The sequence below is a fragment of the Phascolarctos cinereus genome, unplaced genomic scaffold (assembly GCF_003287225.1).
Source record: "Phascolarctos cinereus isolate Bilbo 61053 unplaced genomic scaffold, phaCin_HiC Scaffold_4;HRSCAF=312, whole genome shotgun sequence".
NCBI classification, from domain to species: Eukaryota; Metazoa; Chordata; class Mammalia; order Diprotodontia; family Phascolarctidae; genus Phascolarctos; species Phascolarctos cinereus.
Window position 1 is genome coordinate 467559840 of NW_027555847.1, and position 17317 is coordinate 467577156.

At 37.6% G+C, this 17317-nt stretch overlaps 1 protein-coding gene across 1 annotated transcript in view; it reads left to right on the forward strand.

Moving 5' to 3' along the window:
* CYP7B1 (cytochrome P450 family 7 subfamily B member 1) overlaps nt 1-17317 on the forward strand; it is a 280114-nt gene that overhangs the window by 249629 nt on the left and 13168 nt on the right. Inside the window, exon 5 of the mRNA XM_021002118.2 lies at nt 14074-14249. Within this exon, the coding sequence (XP_020857777.1) occupies nt 14074-14249 (176 nt within the window). The remainder of the gene's footprint in view (nt 1-14073; nt 14250-17317) is intronic.

A 17317-nucleotide genomic window follows, 5' to 3' on the forward strand; every position in this document is an offset into this window, starting at 1 on the left:
CCCTTTGGGCATAGTTCCAAATTGCCCTCCAAAATGGTTGGATCATTTCACAACTCCACCAACAATGCATTCCAATTTTCCCACATACTCTCCAACATTTATCATTTTCTTGTTTTGTCATGTTGGCCAATCTGATAGTTGTGATGTGGTACCTCAGAGTTGTTTTGATTTGCATTTCTTTAATCAATAGATTTAGAGCATTTTTTCATATGACTATAGATGGCTTTAATTTCTTCATCTGAGAACTGTCTGTTCATATCCTTTGACCATTTATCAATTGGGGAATGGCTTGTGTTCTTATAAATTTCTTAATTCTCTATATATTTTAGAAATGAGGCCTTATCAGAGAGACTGGTTGTAAAAATTCTTTCCCAATTTTCTACCTTCCTTCTAATCTTAGTTGCGTTGGCTTTGTTTGTGCAAAAACTTTTCAATTTAATGTAATCAAAGTTATCCATTTTGCTTTTCATAATGTTCTCTGTCTCCTGTTTGGTCATGAATTCTTCTGTTCTCCATAGATCTGATAGGTAAACTATTCCTTGTTCTCCCAGTTTGCTTATGTATCAGCCTTTATATCTAAGTCATGAACCCATTTTGACTTTATTTTGGTATATGGTGTGAGATTTTTATCTATTGCCTAGTTTCTGCCATACTCTTTTCCAGTTTTCCCAGCAGTTTTTTTCAAAGAGTGGGTTCTTATCCCAGAAGCTGGGGTCTTTGGGTTTATCAAATAATACATTACTATAGTCATTGAATACTGTGTCTTGCATATTTACCCTATTCCACTGATCCACCACTCTATTTCTTAGCCAGTACCAAGCAGTTTTGATGATTGCTGCTTTATAATACAATTTAAGAATTGCTAGGCCACCTTCCCCTGCATTTCTTTTCATTAGTTCTCTTGGTATTCTGGACCTTTTGTTCTTCCAAATGAATCTGTTATTATTTTTTCTAACTCTATAAAATAATTTTTGGTAGTTTGATTGGTATGGCACTGAATAAGTAAATTAGCTTAGGTAGGATTGTCATTTTTATTATATTAGCTCGGCCTACCCATGAGCAACTGATGTTTTTCCAATTATTTAGATCTGATTTTATTTGTGTGAAAAGTGTTTTGTAATTGTGTTCATAGAGTTCCTGGGTTTGTTTTGGGAGGTAGACTCCTAAATATTTTATAATGTCTACAGTACGTTTAAATGGAATTTCTCTGTCTCTTGCTGGTGGGCTTTGTTGGTAATATATAGAAATGCTGATGATTTATGTGGGTTTATTTTATAGCCTGCAACTTTGCTAAAGTTGTTTATTATTTCAAGTAGTTTTTTACTTGATTCTCTAGGATTCTCTAAGTATATCATCATGTCATCTGCAAAGAGTGATAACTTTGTTTCTTCTTTGCCTATTCTAATGCCTTCAATTTCTTTTTCTTCTCTTATTGCTAAAGCTAATTTCCAGTACAATATTGAATAACAGTGGTGATAATGGACATCCTTGTTTCACCCCGATCTTATTGGAAATGCTTCTAGCTGTCCCCATTACATATAATGCTTGCTGAAGGTTTTAGATAGATGCTATTTATTATTTTAAGGAAGACTCCATTTATACCTATGCTTTCTAGTGTTTTTAATAGGAATGGGTGTTGTATTTTCAAAAGCTTTTTCTGCATCTATTGAGATGATCATGTGTTTCTGTTGGTTTTGGTGTTGATATGCTCAATTATGCTGATAGTTTTCCTAATATTGAACCAACCCTGCATTCCTGGTATAAATCCTACCTGGTCATAGTGTATTATTCTTGTGATAAGTTGCTGTAATCTATTTGCTAATTTTTTTTAAAATTTTTGCATCTATATTCATTAGAGAAATTGGTCTATAATTTTCTTTCTCTGTTTTGACTCTTCCTGGTTTAGGTATCAGCGCCATATTTGTAATAAAAGAAATTTGGTAAGACTCCTTCTTCACCTATTTTCCCAAATAGTCTATATAGTATTGGAATTAATTGTTCTTTAAATGTTTGATAGAATTCATGTAAATCCATCTGGCCCTGGAGATTTTTTCCTAGGGAGTTCATCAATGGCTTGTTCAATTTCTTTTTCTGAGATGGGGTTATTTAAGTATTTTACTTCCTCTTCGTTAATCTGGGCAATTTATATTTTTGTAAATATGTATCCATTTCACTAATATTGTCAAATTTGTTGGCATACAGTTGGGCAAAACAGTTCCTAATTATTGTTTTAATTTCCTCTTCCTGGGTGGTGGATTCACCATTTTCATTCTTGATACTAGTAATTTGGTTTTCTTCTTTCTTTTTTTTTTAAATTAAATTAACCGAAAGTTTATCTATTTTATTGGTTTTTTCATAAAACCAGCTCTTAGTTTTATTTATTAGTTCAATAGTTTTCTTAATTTCAATTTTATTAATTTTTCCTTTGATTTTCAATATTTGTAATTTGGTGTTTAATTGAGGATTTTTAATTTGTTCTTTTTCTGGTTTTTTTAGTTGTATGCCCAATTCATTAATCTCCTCTTTTTCTATTTTATTTATGTAAGCATTTAAAGATATAAAACTTCCCCTAAGAGCTACTTTCACTGCATCCCATAAGTTTTGGTATGTTGGAAAGAGGGCAATTTTAGAGGGCAAAACAAATTCTGTTTTGAACATATTGAATTTGAGAAGCTATGGAACATCTAGGAGGAAATATCTGGCAATCGAGGTGATGGTGAGTAAGAAAGAGGTTATTGTTTGTTGTTCAATCATTTCAGTCATGTCCAACTCTTCATGATCCCATTTGAGGTTTTCTTGGCAAAGATACTGGAGTGGTTTGCCAAATCCTTTTTTAGCTCATTGTATATATGAGGAAACTGAGGAAAACAGGGTTAAGTGACTTGCCAAGGATCGCGCAGCTAGTGTCAGAGGCTGGATTTGAACTTAGGTCTTCCTGGCTCCAGGTCCAGGGCTTTATCTACTACTCCACCCAGCTGCCCAAGTGAGACATTAGGGGTGGATATATACAATTGGGAATCATCTGCATAGAAATGTTCATTGAACCTATGGAAGCTAAGGACATCTTCAAAGAAGCAAGGATAGAGAGAGAAGAGAAGGAGCTCAAAAGAGAACTTTTGGGAATAAGCATGCCAAGAAAGTGGATGATGGTCCAGCAAAGGAGGCAAAGGCCAGGAAAGAATAATGCCATGGAAAGCCAAGGGAGAAGAGAATACCCAGCATCAGCAGCTGCAGATAGGTTAATGAGAGTGAGAGAGAGAAAAGACCATTGAATTTAATGGCTAATTTAAGTTTGGTGAAAGTGGGTTCAGTTGATATACGAGTTTGAAAACCAGGAAGCAAGGAATTAGACAGTGAGTGGAACAGTGAGGAAGTTGGGGTAACAAGTCTAAACAAGTCTCTTTGCTAATACCATTTGAAAGAGAAGAGATAGGGGATGACAATTTGAGGAGAAGGCAGTCTCATGAGGGTGTCATGAAGGGAGAAGCATCTAAACTGGGCTTGAAATGATGGGAAGAATCCTTACAAGTAGATTGGGGAATAGAATATTCCAGAAAATGTTAGCAAATCAATGAAGACAGAAAAATATTTATATGTGTTTAAATAGTCCAATTTGGCCAGAAATACATATGGAGAGGAATAATAGGAGATAAGACTAGAAAAATAGTTTATATCCAAATTGTTGAGGTCTTTGAATGCCAAATTAAGACACACAAGCTTTATTTGGCAAGTAGTGGAGAATCATTGAAGGATTTTTAATAGGGAATTTATGTGATCAAAACTCTTCTTTGGGGAGATTCACTATGGTATATAAAAGGTATGAGTAGTGCTATGTCATATTATTTAGAAAGCTGGCTTTGAAATTGGGAACAGTTGGCTGTAGTTCCTACCTCAGGCACATATTGACTGTGTGACCATGGGCAACTCACTTAATCTCTCAGTGCCTCAGGTATCTTTAATATTTTAAGTTGCAGAGTAGATACCTGTCTTTGTTAATAGAGAGTTTCTTCACATGGAACTTCTTCATCAATGCAATCATAGGTATGACCCAAGAAAGGGTGAAAGTAAAAGATGGATTGCAGTGGAGAATGACAGGAGACTTAAAGGCCAATGAGAAAGTTATTGAAATAGGCCAGTTAACAGTTAGTGAGATCCCGAATGTGGATGGTAGTGAAGAGGATGGATTCAAGACACATAGTACAGATGGAGTTAAAAGAACTTGGAAATTAATTTAGTGCAAAGGAGAAATCACTGATGATTTGTGGGTTTGAGCATGGATTAACTGGGGGAATGATACTATTGTTAATAGAAATAGAAAAGTTAGAAACATTTGGGGGAGTAAAGATGGAAAGATTGTAAAGTATTTGAGGGACTTAACAAATAGTGATGTCTAGCAGGTAGCTGGAGAAATCCAAGTTGGAAGTAAAGATTTGGCAAGACCTTCCCTTAGAGATGAGAATTTAAGCCATGAAAGTAGATGAGATAATTAAGGAAGATTGTTTTTTGAGGGAAGAAAGGCCAGAGAAAAGAGAATAAGAATATAATAAATGCTGATTTGTGGCTTGTTACTGTGCTAAGTACTTTAAAGATTGTATCTCATTTGATCCTCATAATAAGCTTGTAAGGCAGGTGCCATTAAGATTCCCTTTTTACAATTGACCAATCTGAGGCAGAAAGAGGTTAGGGGACTTGCCTAGAATCACACAGCAAGTGAGTGCCTGAGTTCAAATTTGGACTGAGTTCACCTAGCCCAGCCACCTAGTTCCCTTTCCTCTGTTGAAAGAGGGAATAGAAAAGGGTCAAGGACAAAGACTTGAGAGGAATGTCTCCTTTCAAGAGTTAGAAGGAACAAGAGAAGCCAGGGAATGAGAGAGCGATGAAGAAGGTTAGAAGAAAAACATGTTTATAGCCATAAATAATGCTTGTTACTACTTAGTGACATTTGGAAGATTTAGAGGCAAAGATAGGACCAAAGATATGAAGGTACCTACTTCTAGAAATTTGCCCCTTGGTCCATGACTTAAGATCATGGAAGTGGTAATGTGAAAGAAGCTTATATTTGTTTCCAGAAGTAGTTCAGAAGACAAGTGGTGTTTTTCCTCCTATATTTTGCATATAATACCAGAGAAAAGTATATTATTTTTTAGAGGCAAATACATGTAGACATACAGCATACAGACATATACACTCTAATTGTATGTATACATCTATGGTTATAGTATATTATATTTGTAAAATATACTATAAACACAGTGTATGTGTGTGTATATCTATATCTTTCAGAAATCATTTGAGGACATGAGAGGGAGCCTAAAATATGAGCTTAAGGTCCAGGTTAGTTACTATCTTTTATAAGAGGCTTTTCCTAATTCTTCCCATTGTTAATGTTGCCCCATCACCTGAAATTGCTTTGTATTTATTCTGTACATATTTTATATTGAATTATCTAAATAGAATTTCTTTCCAATAGGATTTAAGCTCCTTGAGAGCAGGAAGCTTTGTTTGGTGGTTGTCACATAGTAGGCACTTAATAAATACTTGCTTGATTGAATTTAATTAAATTTGTATCACCAGAGCCTAATATAGTGCCTATCCCAAGCTAAGGCACAATGTTGTTTAATTGAATTAATTGGAATGTATCAAGCCTTGGACCTTTGTCTCCACCTTCAGAAGCAATGAATTTTATGTGAAGATTTGCCATTACTATAGAGGTATGAGTTTATCATGGGACAAATCATTCATATATACATTAGTGATATTAGGGACATCACACAGTCATTTCATGTCAATCAAAGTTCCCTATATATTATGAATCTTTAAAACATATGTAAGTTCCTCAGTATAGAGGTGATGAGAATTGTAATGCTTTCTAAAATGCTGTTAGACATCACATACTAGAAACATTTATCTTTGAACTTTTAAAAAAGTAGTGAGACCTGTCACCCCAAGTGCTTATTATAACTTACACAAATGTTCAAATCTATCTGGGATCACATTGCTTCTGGCATTCCCCCTAGTGGTGTTGTTTGTAGCTCTTCTCTGCCTAGCTATCTAATGCCACTCTTCTCTGTGTCTTCCCAAATTTTTACTATAAGGGATCTCAACCCTCCCAGAGGTCTTCCTTTCTTTTTCTTGACATTTAGAGGATACCAGTGAAGTTGCCCATCTCTCATTCCTTGTTCTTGCCACATGACAAATCTATCTTCTCTTCCTAATTCCTTAATGGCATCTTTTGATCTGTTTTTCCTATGACTTCCTCATTGAATATAGGTTTCAGCCTCCTCACATCCACCCTATTCCTTTCCATTGCTTACTGTGTGACACTTATTTCTAGTTCTTTAGAAGCACTTTCATCCTTGTCTCACTGCCATACATCAACATCAGCAGAAAGTAAGTATTGAAAAGGTGAGCTGTTACTTTCATGGGAAGCTTGAGGTCAGTAAGAGAGATTGCAGTTTTTGAAAGCAATCTTACCCGCTCTCCTCCTTTTCAACTCTGGTCCCAAGTCAGTATCCATCTATATTGTGTGTCACACACACACACACACACACACACACACACACACACACACACACACACTATTGGACAGGATCTTTAGGGTGTCCATCTAAATGCATGTTAATAACATCTAACATTTATGAAATACTTTGAGGTTGGTAAAGAACTTTATGCTTTGTCTCATTTTATTGTCCTAACAACCCTGTGAGGAAACTCCTATAATTACCCTCATTTTACAGAAGAGGAAAATGAGGCAGATAGAAGTCAAGTAACTTGTCTAAGGCCACACAGTTTGTAAGAGTATAAGACTAGATTTGAGCTCAATTCTTATTGAATCCAGAAATCTTGGCAATATTCATTCTTCATCCATTTGGTATTTTCTATAAAGATGGGCAGACCAAATTTCTTTGAGTCATTACAGATCTCTTGAAGGTGATTTTGCAATGTGTTGGGGCTTGATGCAATCGGAGCAGTCCCAAACACAAATAGGAGCATATGGGGTAGGAGGTAGGAGCATATCTACAGATACATCAGATTTTAAGGAAGTTCTTCCAGCTTGTTGAGTGTATCCCCCTGGTAAACTTTTGAGAAAACAAGTACCAGAGTCACATGGGATCACAGGCATTGGTGGGTTGAGGCTGGCATTAGATATAACTACTTGATTGGTTAGATCAAAGATCCATTTGAGTATTTAAATAAGTCTCCTCTCCTCTCCTCTCCTCTCCTCTCCTCTCCTCTCCTCTCCTCTCCTCTCCTCTCCTCTCCTCTCCTCTCCTCTCCTCTCCTCTCCTCTCCTCTCCTCTCCTCCTCTCCTCTCCTCTCCTCTCCTCTCCTCTCCTCTCCTCTCCTCTCCTCTCCTCTCCTCTCCTCTCCTCTCCTCTCCTCTCCTCTCCTCTCCTCTCCTCTCCTCTCCTCTCCTCTCCTCTCCTCTCCTCTCCTCTCCTCTCCTCTCCTCTCCTCTCCTCTCCTCTCCTCTCCTCTCCTCTCCTCTCCTCTCCGTCTCTGTCTTCCAAGACTGAGTCCCCCTATTCTCCCTATTTCTCTTAAGCTGGAAGTACAATGGCCATTCATAGGACCAATACCCAACTGAATAGCAAGGACATAACTTGATTAAACCCAAACTGTTGACAGCAGAGACAATCCTTGTCTGCTCAATGGACCACAGTCACCCATTTGCAAAAGCCTATTGTTTTCAGTGTGTAATATAGAAACTGTTGTCTATAACTGTATAACAACTGCTCTGTTAAAAATGTAAATTAAGCCTTCATAAAGGGAAAAATGCTAAGCTCATTTAAGAGATTGACTTAAAGGAATTTGAAAGTTGATAATTTAGTTAATAAATGATTGTAAAGGACGTGCAAATTATTTTCAAAATAACAAGGATCTTCAAAAGGGTTACTGAGATATCCAGGGTTATGACTGATGGTAAACTATCCTGGGGCAACACTAAGTATGTGGCCACCATGTTTCCCTTATGACTTTTAATCAGTTTTGAAGCATAAGACAATAGCAGAGGGAAAAGAAGATGCAGAGAGCTGCAATTGGAATTTTATTTTGCTGTTCTATCCTAAAAGGGCAACAGAACTACTGGGAGAAGCTTTGTTCTGAGGCTCATCAGTTGAGCTAAAAAGTGATGCTCCATCCTAGTAATGATAAGCATGAAGTTAAAAAGTCTGCCTGGAGAGGTTTTATTGCCATAGAGGCCTAGACCATGTTGCCATCCACTAGGATCATGGATACCAGAAAGTAGTAGATACCAGATGGTAGTAAGTCAGAGTAAGTTCATAACTCCAGATTAAATAGAAACTAAAATCAATTTAAGTTAATCAGCAAAACGTCTATGTCTGTGTTAATAAAAATATTATAATAATAATCATCTCATTTAACAGCACCCTAAAGTTTACATGCTATTTAGATAGTTCTAGTTCTCTTCTCTTTCTTCCTCTTCCTTCCCTACTCATCCTCTCTTTCTCTCCTCCCTTCCCTTTCCTTCGCCCCTCTCCTCTCCTCTCCTCCCCTCCCCTCCCCTCCCCTCCCCTCCTCTCCTCCTCTCCTCTCCTCTCCTCTCCTCTCCCCTCCTCTCCAACAGTAGGTCTCAGGCCAAGCCCCACTTGGTCATTGTTTGAGCCCAGACTGGATCAGAGTGAATGTAAATAGCAATTGTTTCTGTTTTGGCCATAAACCCTGAGGATCTTCCCCTCCAAAACTGGTTTTTTTTACTAAAGAGCCTCATTTCTTACCTAGCCTTAATCACTGAATGGGTTGGCACTGCCTCAGTCAAACTGAGGCCTGTTAAAGACCTTAGCTTAAAAAGGCCAAGGTCTCCCACTGCATCCAGGGCCATCTCCAGTCATCCTGATCTAGATCTCCTCACTGGACCCAGATGGCTCTGGAGGAGAAAGTGAGGCAGGTGACTTTGCACAGCCATCATTTACTTATATCCAATTCATTTGCACAGCATGACATCCCCTCCTTGATGTCATGGTCCTCTTCAAGAATGAAGGACAAACAACAACAACAATCGTATCCCTTCACTCCTTTCTTCTAAGTCTACATGTGTGGCAGAACTAGTAGGATGACAATATAGCTGATTTTACACCTTTTTTACAATCCTTTTTCTTTTTTACAATCCTTTACACCATCTTCCACCACATAGTCTGTATCCATTGGCATTCATAGTGGAAGCAATTATATAACAGTCCATACCAATCATTAAGATGATGAATATTAATATATTGCCATATCACAGCATATGCATTTTACAATAAAGATGAGTATGCATAGACAGCATGGCATAAGTGGATGAAGTGCTAAACTTAGAAACTAGAAGCCTGGGTTTGAATCTCTGAATCCCACCCCTGACATATACCAACCATGTGACGCTGAGCAAGTCACTGAGCCTCTCAAAGCCTCAGTTTTATCCTCTGCAAAATGGGCTGATAATATTTATGCTATACACCACATAGGGTTGTTGTAAGGAAAGTGCTTTGAAATCCTTAGATTGCTATAGAAATCTGAGTTATTATTTATATTTTACACTAGCCTATATTTTTGGGTGTCACAAGTTGCAGTAAATCAAAATCATCTGTCAGTTTTTGCAGCCCAATTTTTGAAACTTTTCAGTGTAAAGGTGATATGTGCATCTCCATCTGACAGTATTCCTTTTATTTTTCTGCCTTTGGGTGATGTCACCCAGGGAAGTTCTCTTGCTCTAGTACAACACCAAGGGCCTTAGAAAACATAACTGCTCAGAAAACAACTTTAGGTACAAAGAGAGTGAATGAAAGAGCTCTTTTCTGGCTGCATGAAGGCAGCAATGGAGAATCAGAATGTTGAAGATGATGTGAAGGCTTGGAAGAGAAGTCTGTTTTCTGTGATGTGCTGGTCAGTCTTGCTCATCTGAAAACACAGACATCCTCCCTGTAATCATCATCATGGCTATTGTTGGCATGCTGCTGTGCATAGTATAAATGATCAAAATATTTGCATTCTTGATAGCAATTTTCCTATAATCCACTCTAATAATTATAGTACCCCATTACCTGCTAAATGTTAGTATGAATTAGCAATCCATTCTGCACAATAAGTTTTGTAAAACACTTAAAGATAGAGATTGTGTTTAATTAAAAATCAACATACATATGAAAGCCAAATGAAGTAATGATTCCCAATGACCTTTTATTACCTGCAGTCCCTTGTCTGGGCTGGATGATTGACAGCGTGTTGTTTGGCTACCATGTTGTATTTCAGCTGACAAGACTTTTCATTTTAACTCAATTTCCCTGCCTATCACAAGCTGGTGGCAGGCCAGGCTCAAGTCACCCAGTTTTGCCTCAGCAGCTTGCTCTATTTCTCATTAGTACGCATTTATTCAGTGGAAATTGGAAGACAAATGCTTGAAGGCATGCGAACTAAGTATAGCAAATTAGGTTTAAAGACTGAATATTTATAAGTGTATTGAAACAGGGTTTCTTTTTTAAAAAAATTTAGAGTGAATTGAGAACTAAGTGCTAGCTTTGGTATAAAAAAAGTGAAGATAGAAGTAGGAGGATTCTAAGAATAACAATACTACGAGCTTTCTCTTTACATTTTGGAAATCTGTTAAAAAAAAAAAAGAAAGAAAAAAAAACCTTTCTGACAACACCTTATCAAAAAGCAACCTGGCTTCTCCATGATATGGAGATTGTACAAGGAAGTTTAGCACCTCATGTGTAAGAAGGGGGGAAAAATGAGGGTCATGTTCATTTGCTGCTTGGTTATCCCTTGGTATGCTTTAAATTGCCTTGTTTGTTCGGCACTAGCACAGAAACAGATGTTGCTTTACTGTGCTGGATAATTTACTGTTCCTCATGGTGCCGAATAGAAGTCCTCTTGAGCTGCCCAGCTGGTCTGTCAGTAGCACTGGCTGGTGTCTGCCCAACTATGACAACTGCAAGTAGATGCGGCTTTTATTGGGTACTTGTCATTCTTTCAACTTAGCACTTTCCCCCCACAGATATACAGGAGCTTCCTGGAAAAGGAAGTGTGTGTGTGTGTGTGTGTGTGTGTGTGTGTGTGTGTGTGTGTGTGTGTGTGTGTGTTATGTCGTAGACCCACATAAGCTCCACTCTCCTTTGTTGATCATAATGTGACTCATTACTTTTGTCATCTAATGATTATCAGCATGATTGCTCAGAGCGAGAGCCAAGCTCGCCTTCCACACATAACTGGTACTGGAAGGTAAGACAGATTTGTCATTTACGATCTGACCACTAAGCCACACTTTGTGCTCCATTATTGTGATTAACTTCTGCATAAGATGTGCTTGCCCAATTGTCATTTGTGATTCCGCAGTGGGCCCAAACTGTCATGCTTCCTGGGAGCAAGTCAGCCAATAGGCTCTGACTGCGTTATTCAGGTTGTTAAACGTGAACCTGCCATTTCACAGGAGACACTCCAGGATTCTTTTGCTTTTCTTCTTCCTCCACCCTCCTTACTGGACTTGTTGGAGGAACATATGTCAGCTACCATTTCACAACAATAGACTAAAATGGTATTGTCCCCTTACAGGGTTTTCCAAGGAAGATTGGGGCTGAGCGATGCCTTTTGTACCCTGGAAAGTTTGGTTGCCAGTGCTGCCAGTTGAAATCTATCATGGCAGGTGCCTTGTGGCTATCTGCAGTTGAGGCTACGTTCTGGAACCAAAGTTGGGTGTGTGTGTGTGTGTGTGTGTGTGTGTGTGTGTGTTTCCTGGCTTCTTCATCAACAAGCAGATTTGACTCTCCCTGATTATAGTAACAAAGGCAGTCTAAAAGAATATGCACAACCTCATTGTACGTCACATCGAATCACTACCATGGCCACACAGAGCTGACCGCAGCCTCATTTCTTTAGACAAATGAACGCTTAAGGAAAAACCTCATGTGACAAAACATTCAAGCCTTCCTCCCACCTTTTTATTATGCAAGCTGGGCACAGATTTAATTTTTAGTGAAACCAACTTTGTTATCTTTTATGCAGATACAACTCTGCTGTGAAGTACCCATCTTTGATAATGTAACCTGTGGGTGCTGTGGGCTACAAAGCCTTGCTAATCAGTCACAAAGACAGAATTTGTGTTTGCATGCGTGTATATGTTTTATTGCAAACTATAAACACAGCCACTTATCATTTTGTGAGAAATAAACTATTTGGAGCTGTTTTTGCATTGATGAATAGAAAGAATCAGGTTTCATATTCTAGCCCCCATCCCATACATGCTGGAGGAAAAATAGTCAGTTTTGATTATGAAGAGAAAGATGCAGACCTAGACAGGAGCTACATCCTGATATGCATGCTATCAGAATGATTTATGCAAATTATGCATATTATTCCCAAAGGAATTCCTCCTCAAACTGCCAGGATAAATTGCCGGAAATTAGCCATAAAATCTGTCGTGCTAGGAGCAAAAGGTGAAGGCCACTGGGAAAGCAAGGACGTTCAGCTTCTGGAGCCTTCCAGGACATGATAGAGCCTGATTATTTTACCTAGGTCCTGAGAAGGATGCAGTTTCTCCTAAAGTATTTTCCCAACAAATACTGAATCACACTTTATTTACCACTAACACAAGGAAATTTATGCTACTAAAGGCCTCAATGCTTCTTTAACAGCTAATCTAGCTTTGAAAAATATTAGTAGTTTTCAAAGAGATGGAACAACCTTTCACTGGGACGGATGCACTGCTTCTCCAAGAAACTTGAATGATTACTGTTCCAAATGAAGGAGTGCTTAGGGCTTGGAAGATTCTTTCAACTAATTGGCAATGTTAGGTCTACTACTCCCTGTTACACCAAAGTATGAAAATATAAGGGGTCCTAATTGATAGTGGTCAAAGAATATGAACAGACAGTTCTCAGATGAAGAAATTAAAGCCATCTATATTCATATGAAAAAATGCTCTAAATCACTATTGATTAGAGAAATGCAAATCAAAACAACTCTAAGGTACCACATCACACATATCAGCTTGGCCAACATGACAAAACAGGAAGATGATAAATGTTGGAGAAGATGTGGGAAAACTGGAACATTAATGCATTGTTGGTGGAGTTGTAAAATGATCCAACCATTTTGGAGAGCAAGTTGGAACTATGCCCAAAGAGCTATAAAAATGTGCATGCCCTTTGACCCAGCAATACCCCTTCTAGGGCTATATCCCAAAGAGATTATATAAATGGGAAAAAGACCCATGTGTACAAAAATATTAATAGCAGCTCTTTTTGTGGTGGCAAAGAATTAGAAATTGAGAGGATGCCCATCAATTGGGGAATGGCTGAGCAAGTTGTGGTATATGAACGTAATGGAATACTATTGTGCTATAAGAAATGATGAACAGGCTGACTTCACAAAAACCTGGAAGGACTTGTATGGTCTGATGCTGAGTGAAGTGAGCAGAACCAAGAGAACATTGTACACAATAACAGCCACCTTGTGTGATGACTAATATTGATACACTTAACCCTTCCCAGCAATACAAGGATCTAAGACATCTCCAGAGGCCTCTTGATGGAAAATGCTATCCACATCCAAAGAAAGAAATATGGAAGTTGAATTGCTATTTTTTTCTCTTCTGTTGAGTTTTGTTTCCTCTTTCTGATGGTTCCTCCTATTGGTTTTAATTTTTACTTACAACATCACTAATGTGAAAATATATTTAATAGGAATATAAATGTATAGCCTATATCAGATTGTGTGCTGTCTTGGGGAGGGTGGTAGGGAGGAAGGGGGAGAAAAATTTTAAACTCAAAAGCATATGGAAGTGATTATTGATAAATCAAAATAAATCAATAAAAAAATTTTAAAAATATAAAAAAAGAAAAGAAAATATAAGGGATCATTACATCTAAAGATTCTCTTTTGCTTTCTTGCCTTCCCACTCCTCACTAGTTGCTTCCATGAATTACTTCCTTTTTGGTCCCTAGTGGGTATGTGCAAGAAAACATTTTTTTTCTTTTTTAATGGATCCTTCAGGCAGACAGCATATGGATAACTAGGTGGTCTTTCTAAGAAACATCCATAATTTAATGACTAATTGTTGTTGATTTTTTCTTACTACAGAAAGTAGCATTAATGAGACCTTACGAATGGCCTCAGTTTCTTCCAATGTTCGTTTTAATGAAGAGGATATCACTCTAAATTTAGGAAATGGAGAAGTCAATCTACGAAAAGGAGATCTCACCATCATTTACCCACCATTCCTGCACTATGACCCAGAAATCTTTGAACAGCCTGAGGTAAATATTCAGCTGATACATGCTACTTATTTTTTAGGCTCCTAGTTCATTGCCTTTAATGGGAGTTTTGTTTATATCCTGTTGTTCCTCCAAACAAAAACAAAACAATAAAAGTCTTCCCACCTTATGCTGTGTTTTCTGTTACTCAAAGGTCATAAGATTATAGATTTAGAGGTGGAAAGAACCTTAAAGGTCATCTAGTCTAATCCCTTCTTTTTCCAGGTGAACAACTAAGGCTCTGAGAAGTGAAGATATTTGGAAAAGGGCACACCAGTTGCACAGCTATGATTTGAACCCTTATTTTCTGACTCAAATCTAGCCATCTTTTCACTGTACCACACTGACAAAGAAATATGGTCTGAAAGTTATTGTTCTTTTCAAAGAAAATAACCATTACATTTTGATTTCCATAAATGTTGTGATAAATATAGGCTTAGTTTGGCAGGGGATCATTGGATAGAAGTAAGAATCAGAAGAAGCATTATACAAAGTTAGAAAATTATAAAACAAAATTTTTTAAATGTTGAGGCTGTTGGGGTTAGGTGCCCAGGGTCACATAGCTAGTAAATGTCTAAGGCTGGATTTGAACTCAGGAGAATAGAGATTTATTATCAAATGTGAACATTTTACAAGTGTATTTAAGGGTCTTTAAAGCAGAATTGACTCTTCCAAACTCTAAAATTAGCATGGTTTTCTTTGTACCAAAAGCTTTTTGGTCTTTTGTTTTGTTTTGTTTTTACCTCTCCTCATAGGGATTTAGCCCTTGTTGATCAATTATTATGGTGCTGTGAACTTGTGTTTGTAAAACTGTTGCTTTGACTCTAAAGCTGTGGGTATAATTGTGTCATCTCCTTGTATTTTTTCTGAAGCTAGAGTTAATGAATATCAAAGACTGGAAATTAATCCACCCTGGCTCATCTTTTAATACAACCTCTGAAGTTCATCACCTGCATGCAAATTAAATATGGTCCTACTGTTCCAGCTTTGAGGGAAGGGATGTTGTGACAGTGGTTTCTTTAGTGAATGCAATTTCTGAAAGGTAGATTTCTATGTCCTTAGATACAAGTTCATGGCAGGATCATTTTAAGATATGCCATCTAAGTAGTTAGATATTTGTGGATCTGACTGGATTAGAATATTGTCTAATTTATAAAGTTAAGGTTGAGGTGAATCACAAAAAAAGGATCATTTACATTTGTGAAAGTGTTTTTGAAAAATCTCCAAAGAGCTGTGCCTCTCACCGGTAGAGTACTCTGACCAGTAACGATGTGCATTATCATCATTCTCACTCTCATTTTAAGGAAAGCACATATTAGGTCTATAAAAAAGAGTATCTGGAGATTCATTTTGAATGTTCTATCATTTGTTTCTTGTGTGACACTGAGCATGATCGCAACCTTTCTGAACCTTATTTTCCTCATTTGTAGAAGCAGATGATAACATACTACCTTTTTTAAAAACGCTTTTGTGAGCAAAATGCTTCATAGAATTATACACTTGTAAAAAAAAATTCTACATTTGTAAGTTATGATTATTATTGTTATACACTTTGCTTGTGGCAAGTCTTTGTGGGTGGCCTCCATAATACCCAGTTAACATACTTTCTTAGAGACTACAGTGTTCCAAAATGAAGAATGATCAATTGCTAGCAACATTTGCACTCATGGCCAGAACTGCTGCATTTTAAACACGAATGGGGAATAGGTGCAGCCCTCTTTAGGTCTTATAGACTCACTTGTCCAAGAATCAAACTCAAAAGTCTATCAAATTCCTACTCCTAAATATCCAGCACGCTATTCTTTGTCATTGTTCACTTGTTTTTCAGTCATGTCCAACTCTTCAGGACCCCATTTAGGGTTTTTCCTTGGCAGAGATACTGCGGTAGTTTTCCATTTCCTTTTCTAGGTCATTTTACAGATGAGGAAACTGAGTTAAACAGGATTAAGTAACTTGCCCAGAGACACACAGCTAGTAAGTGTCTGAGGCCAGATTTGAAATCAGGAAGTTAAGTCTTCCTGACTCCAGTCCCAGTACCCATTTACATACCACTTAGCTGCTCCTATCCTATCAGGCTTTAAACTAATTTATAAATTGGATTACTACTAAAAATTACACTTTTAATTTATGTCACTAATGTTCTTGGCACCTAGCAAGTGCTTTTTAAATGCTCTTCATACAGTCAGTCTTTTAATGTATTCTCGCTGCTTAAGAAGAAGAGAATGGTATGATATAGGAATAGACTTAAACAAAGACTGTAACCCTGTATAACAAGTCTATACCATCATAGACTCCAAAGTCTTACTATCTCTAAACCAGTGGCTTTAAAACACATCTAAGGTGTCTCTACTCCACTTATTAGCTGTTCAACCCTGATAAAATCTCTTAATCTCCTTTGTATCTTAGCTTCTTCATCAGTAAAATGGGAAAAATAACTTACGCATTATCTACCTCATAGCTATGAGGAAAGTACTTTGTAACCCTTAAAGTAATTCATAAGCTAATATATAGAACTAATAGGTTAGTTCAGCCTTAAGATTTTAAATGATCAAGTAAAATATAACCAAGGAAATAGTATGATTATCATAGACTTTTAGAAAAACAATGTCATGACGTTGGAATGCAGTGCTTTCACTGGTCCCCCAGCCTGTTTCCTTGCTTTTTACAGCTTTTAAGAATTTTATGACAGAAGTGAACACAATTGATAGGAGGAAATGTCTCTGTGTGTCTGCCAGCATCCCACCTGGTCCTATCATTATGCAGCGGTTCTGGGGGGCACCACAGTATCCTGGCATGCAGTCAGTATGGTTATGCCAGGGAGTCAGAGGTACACTGTGTGACCCTGATGACTCTGTAAATGCTCTAATGCAGCCCAGCTGCTCTGCTTTGCTAAAAACTTATCTCTGGGCCACAACAAATCAAAACCCCTGGGAAAACTCCCAGTGCCTGTCAATAGCCCTCATTCTCCTCAAATGTAGGGGTCTTCTTAAATACTGAGGACATCTCTTCAGCCAGCCTAGTGTTGGTTGTAGTCCCTGAAGATAGAGCCTTGGAGTATTTCACGTGCATAC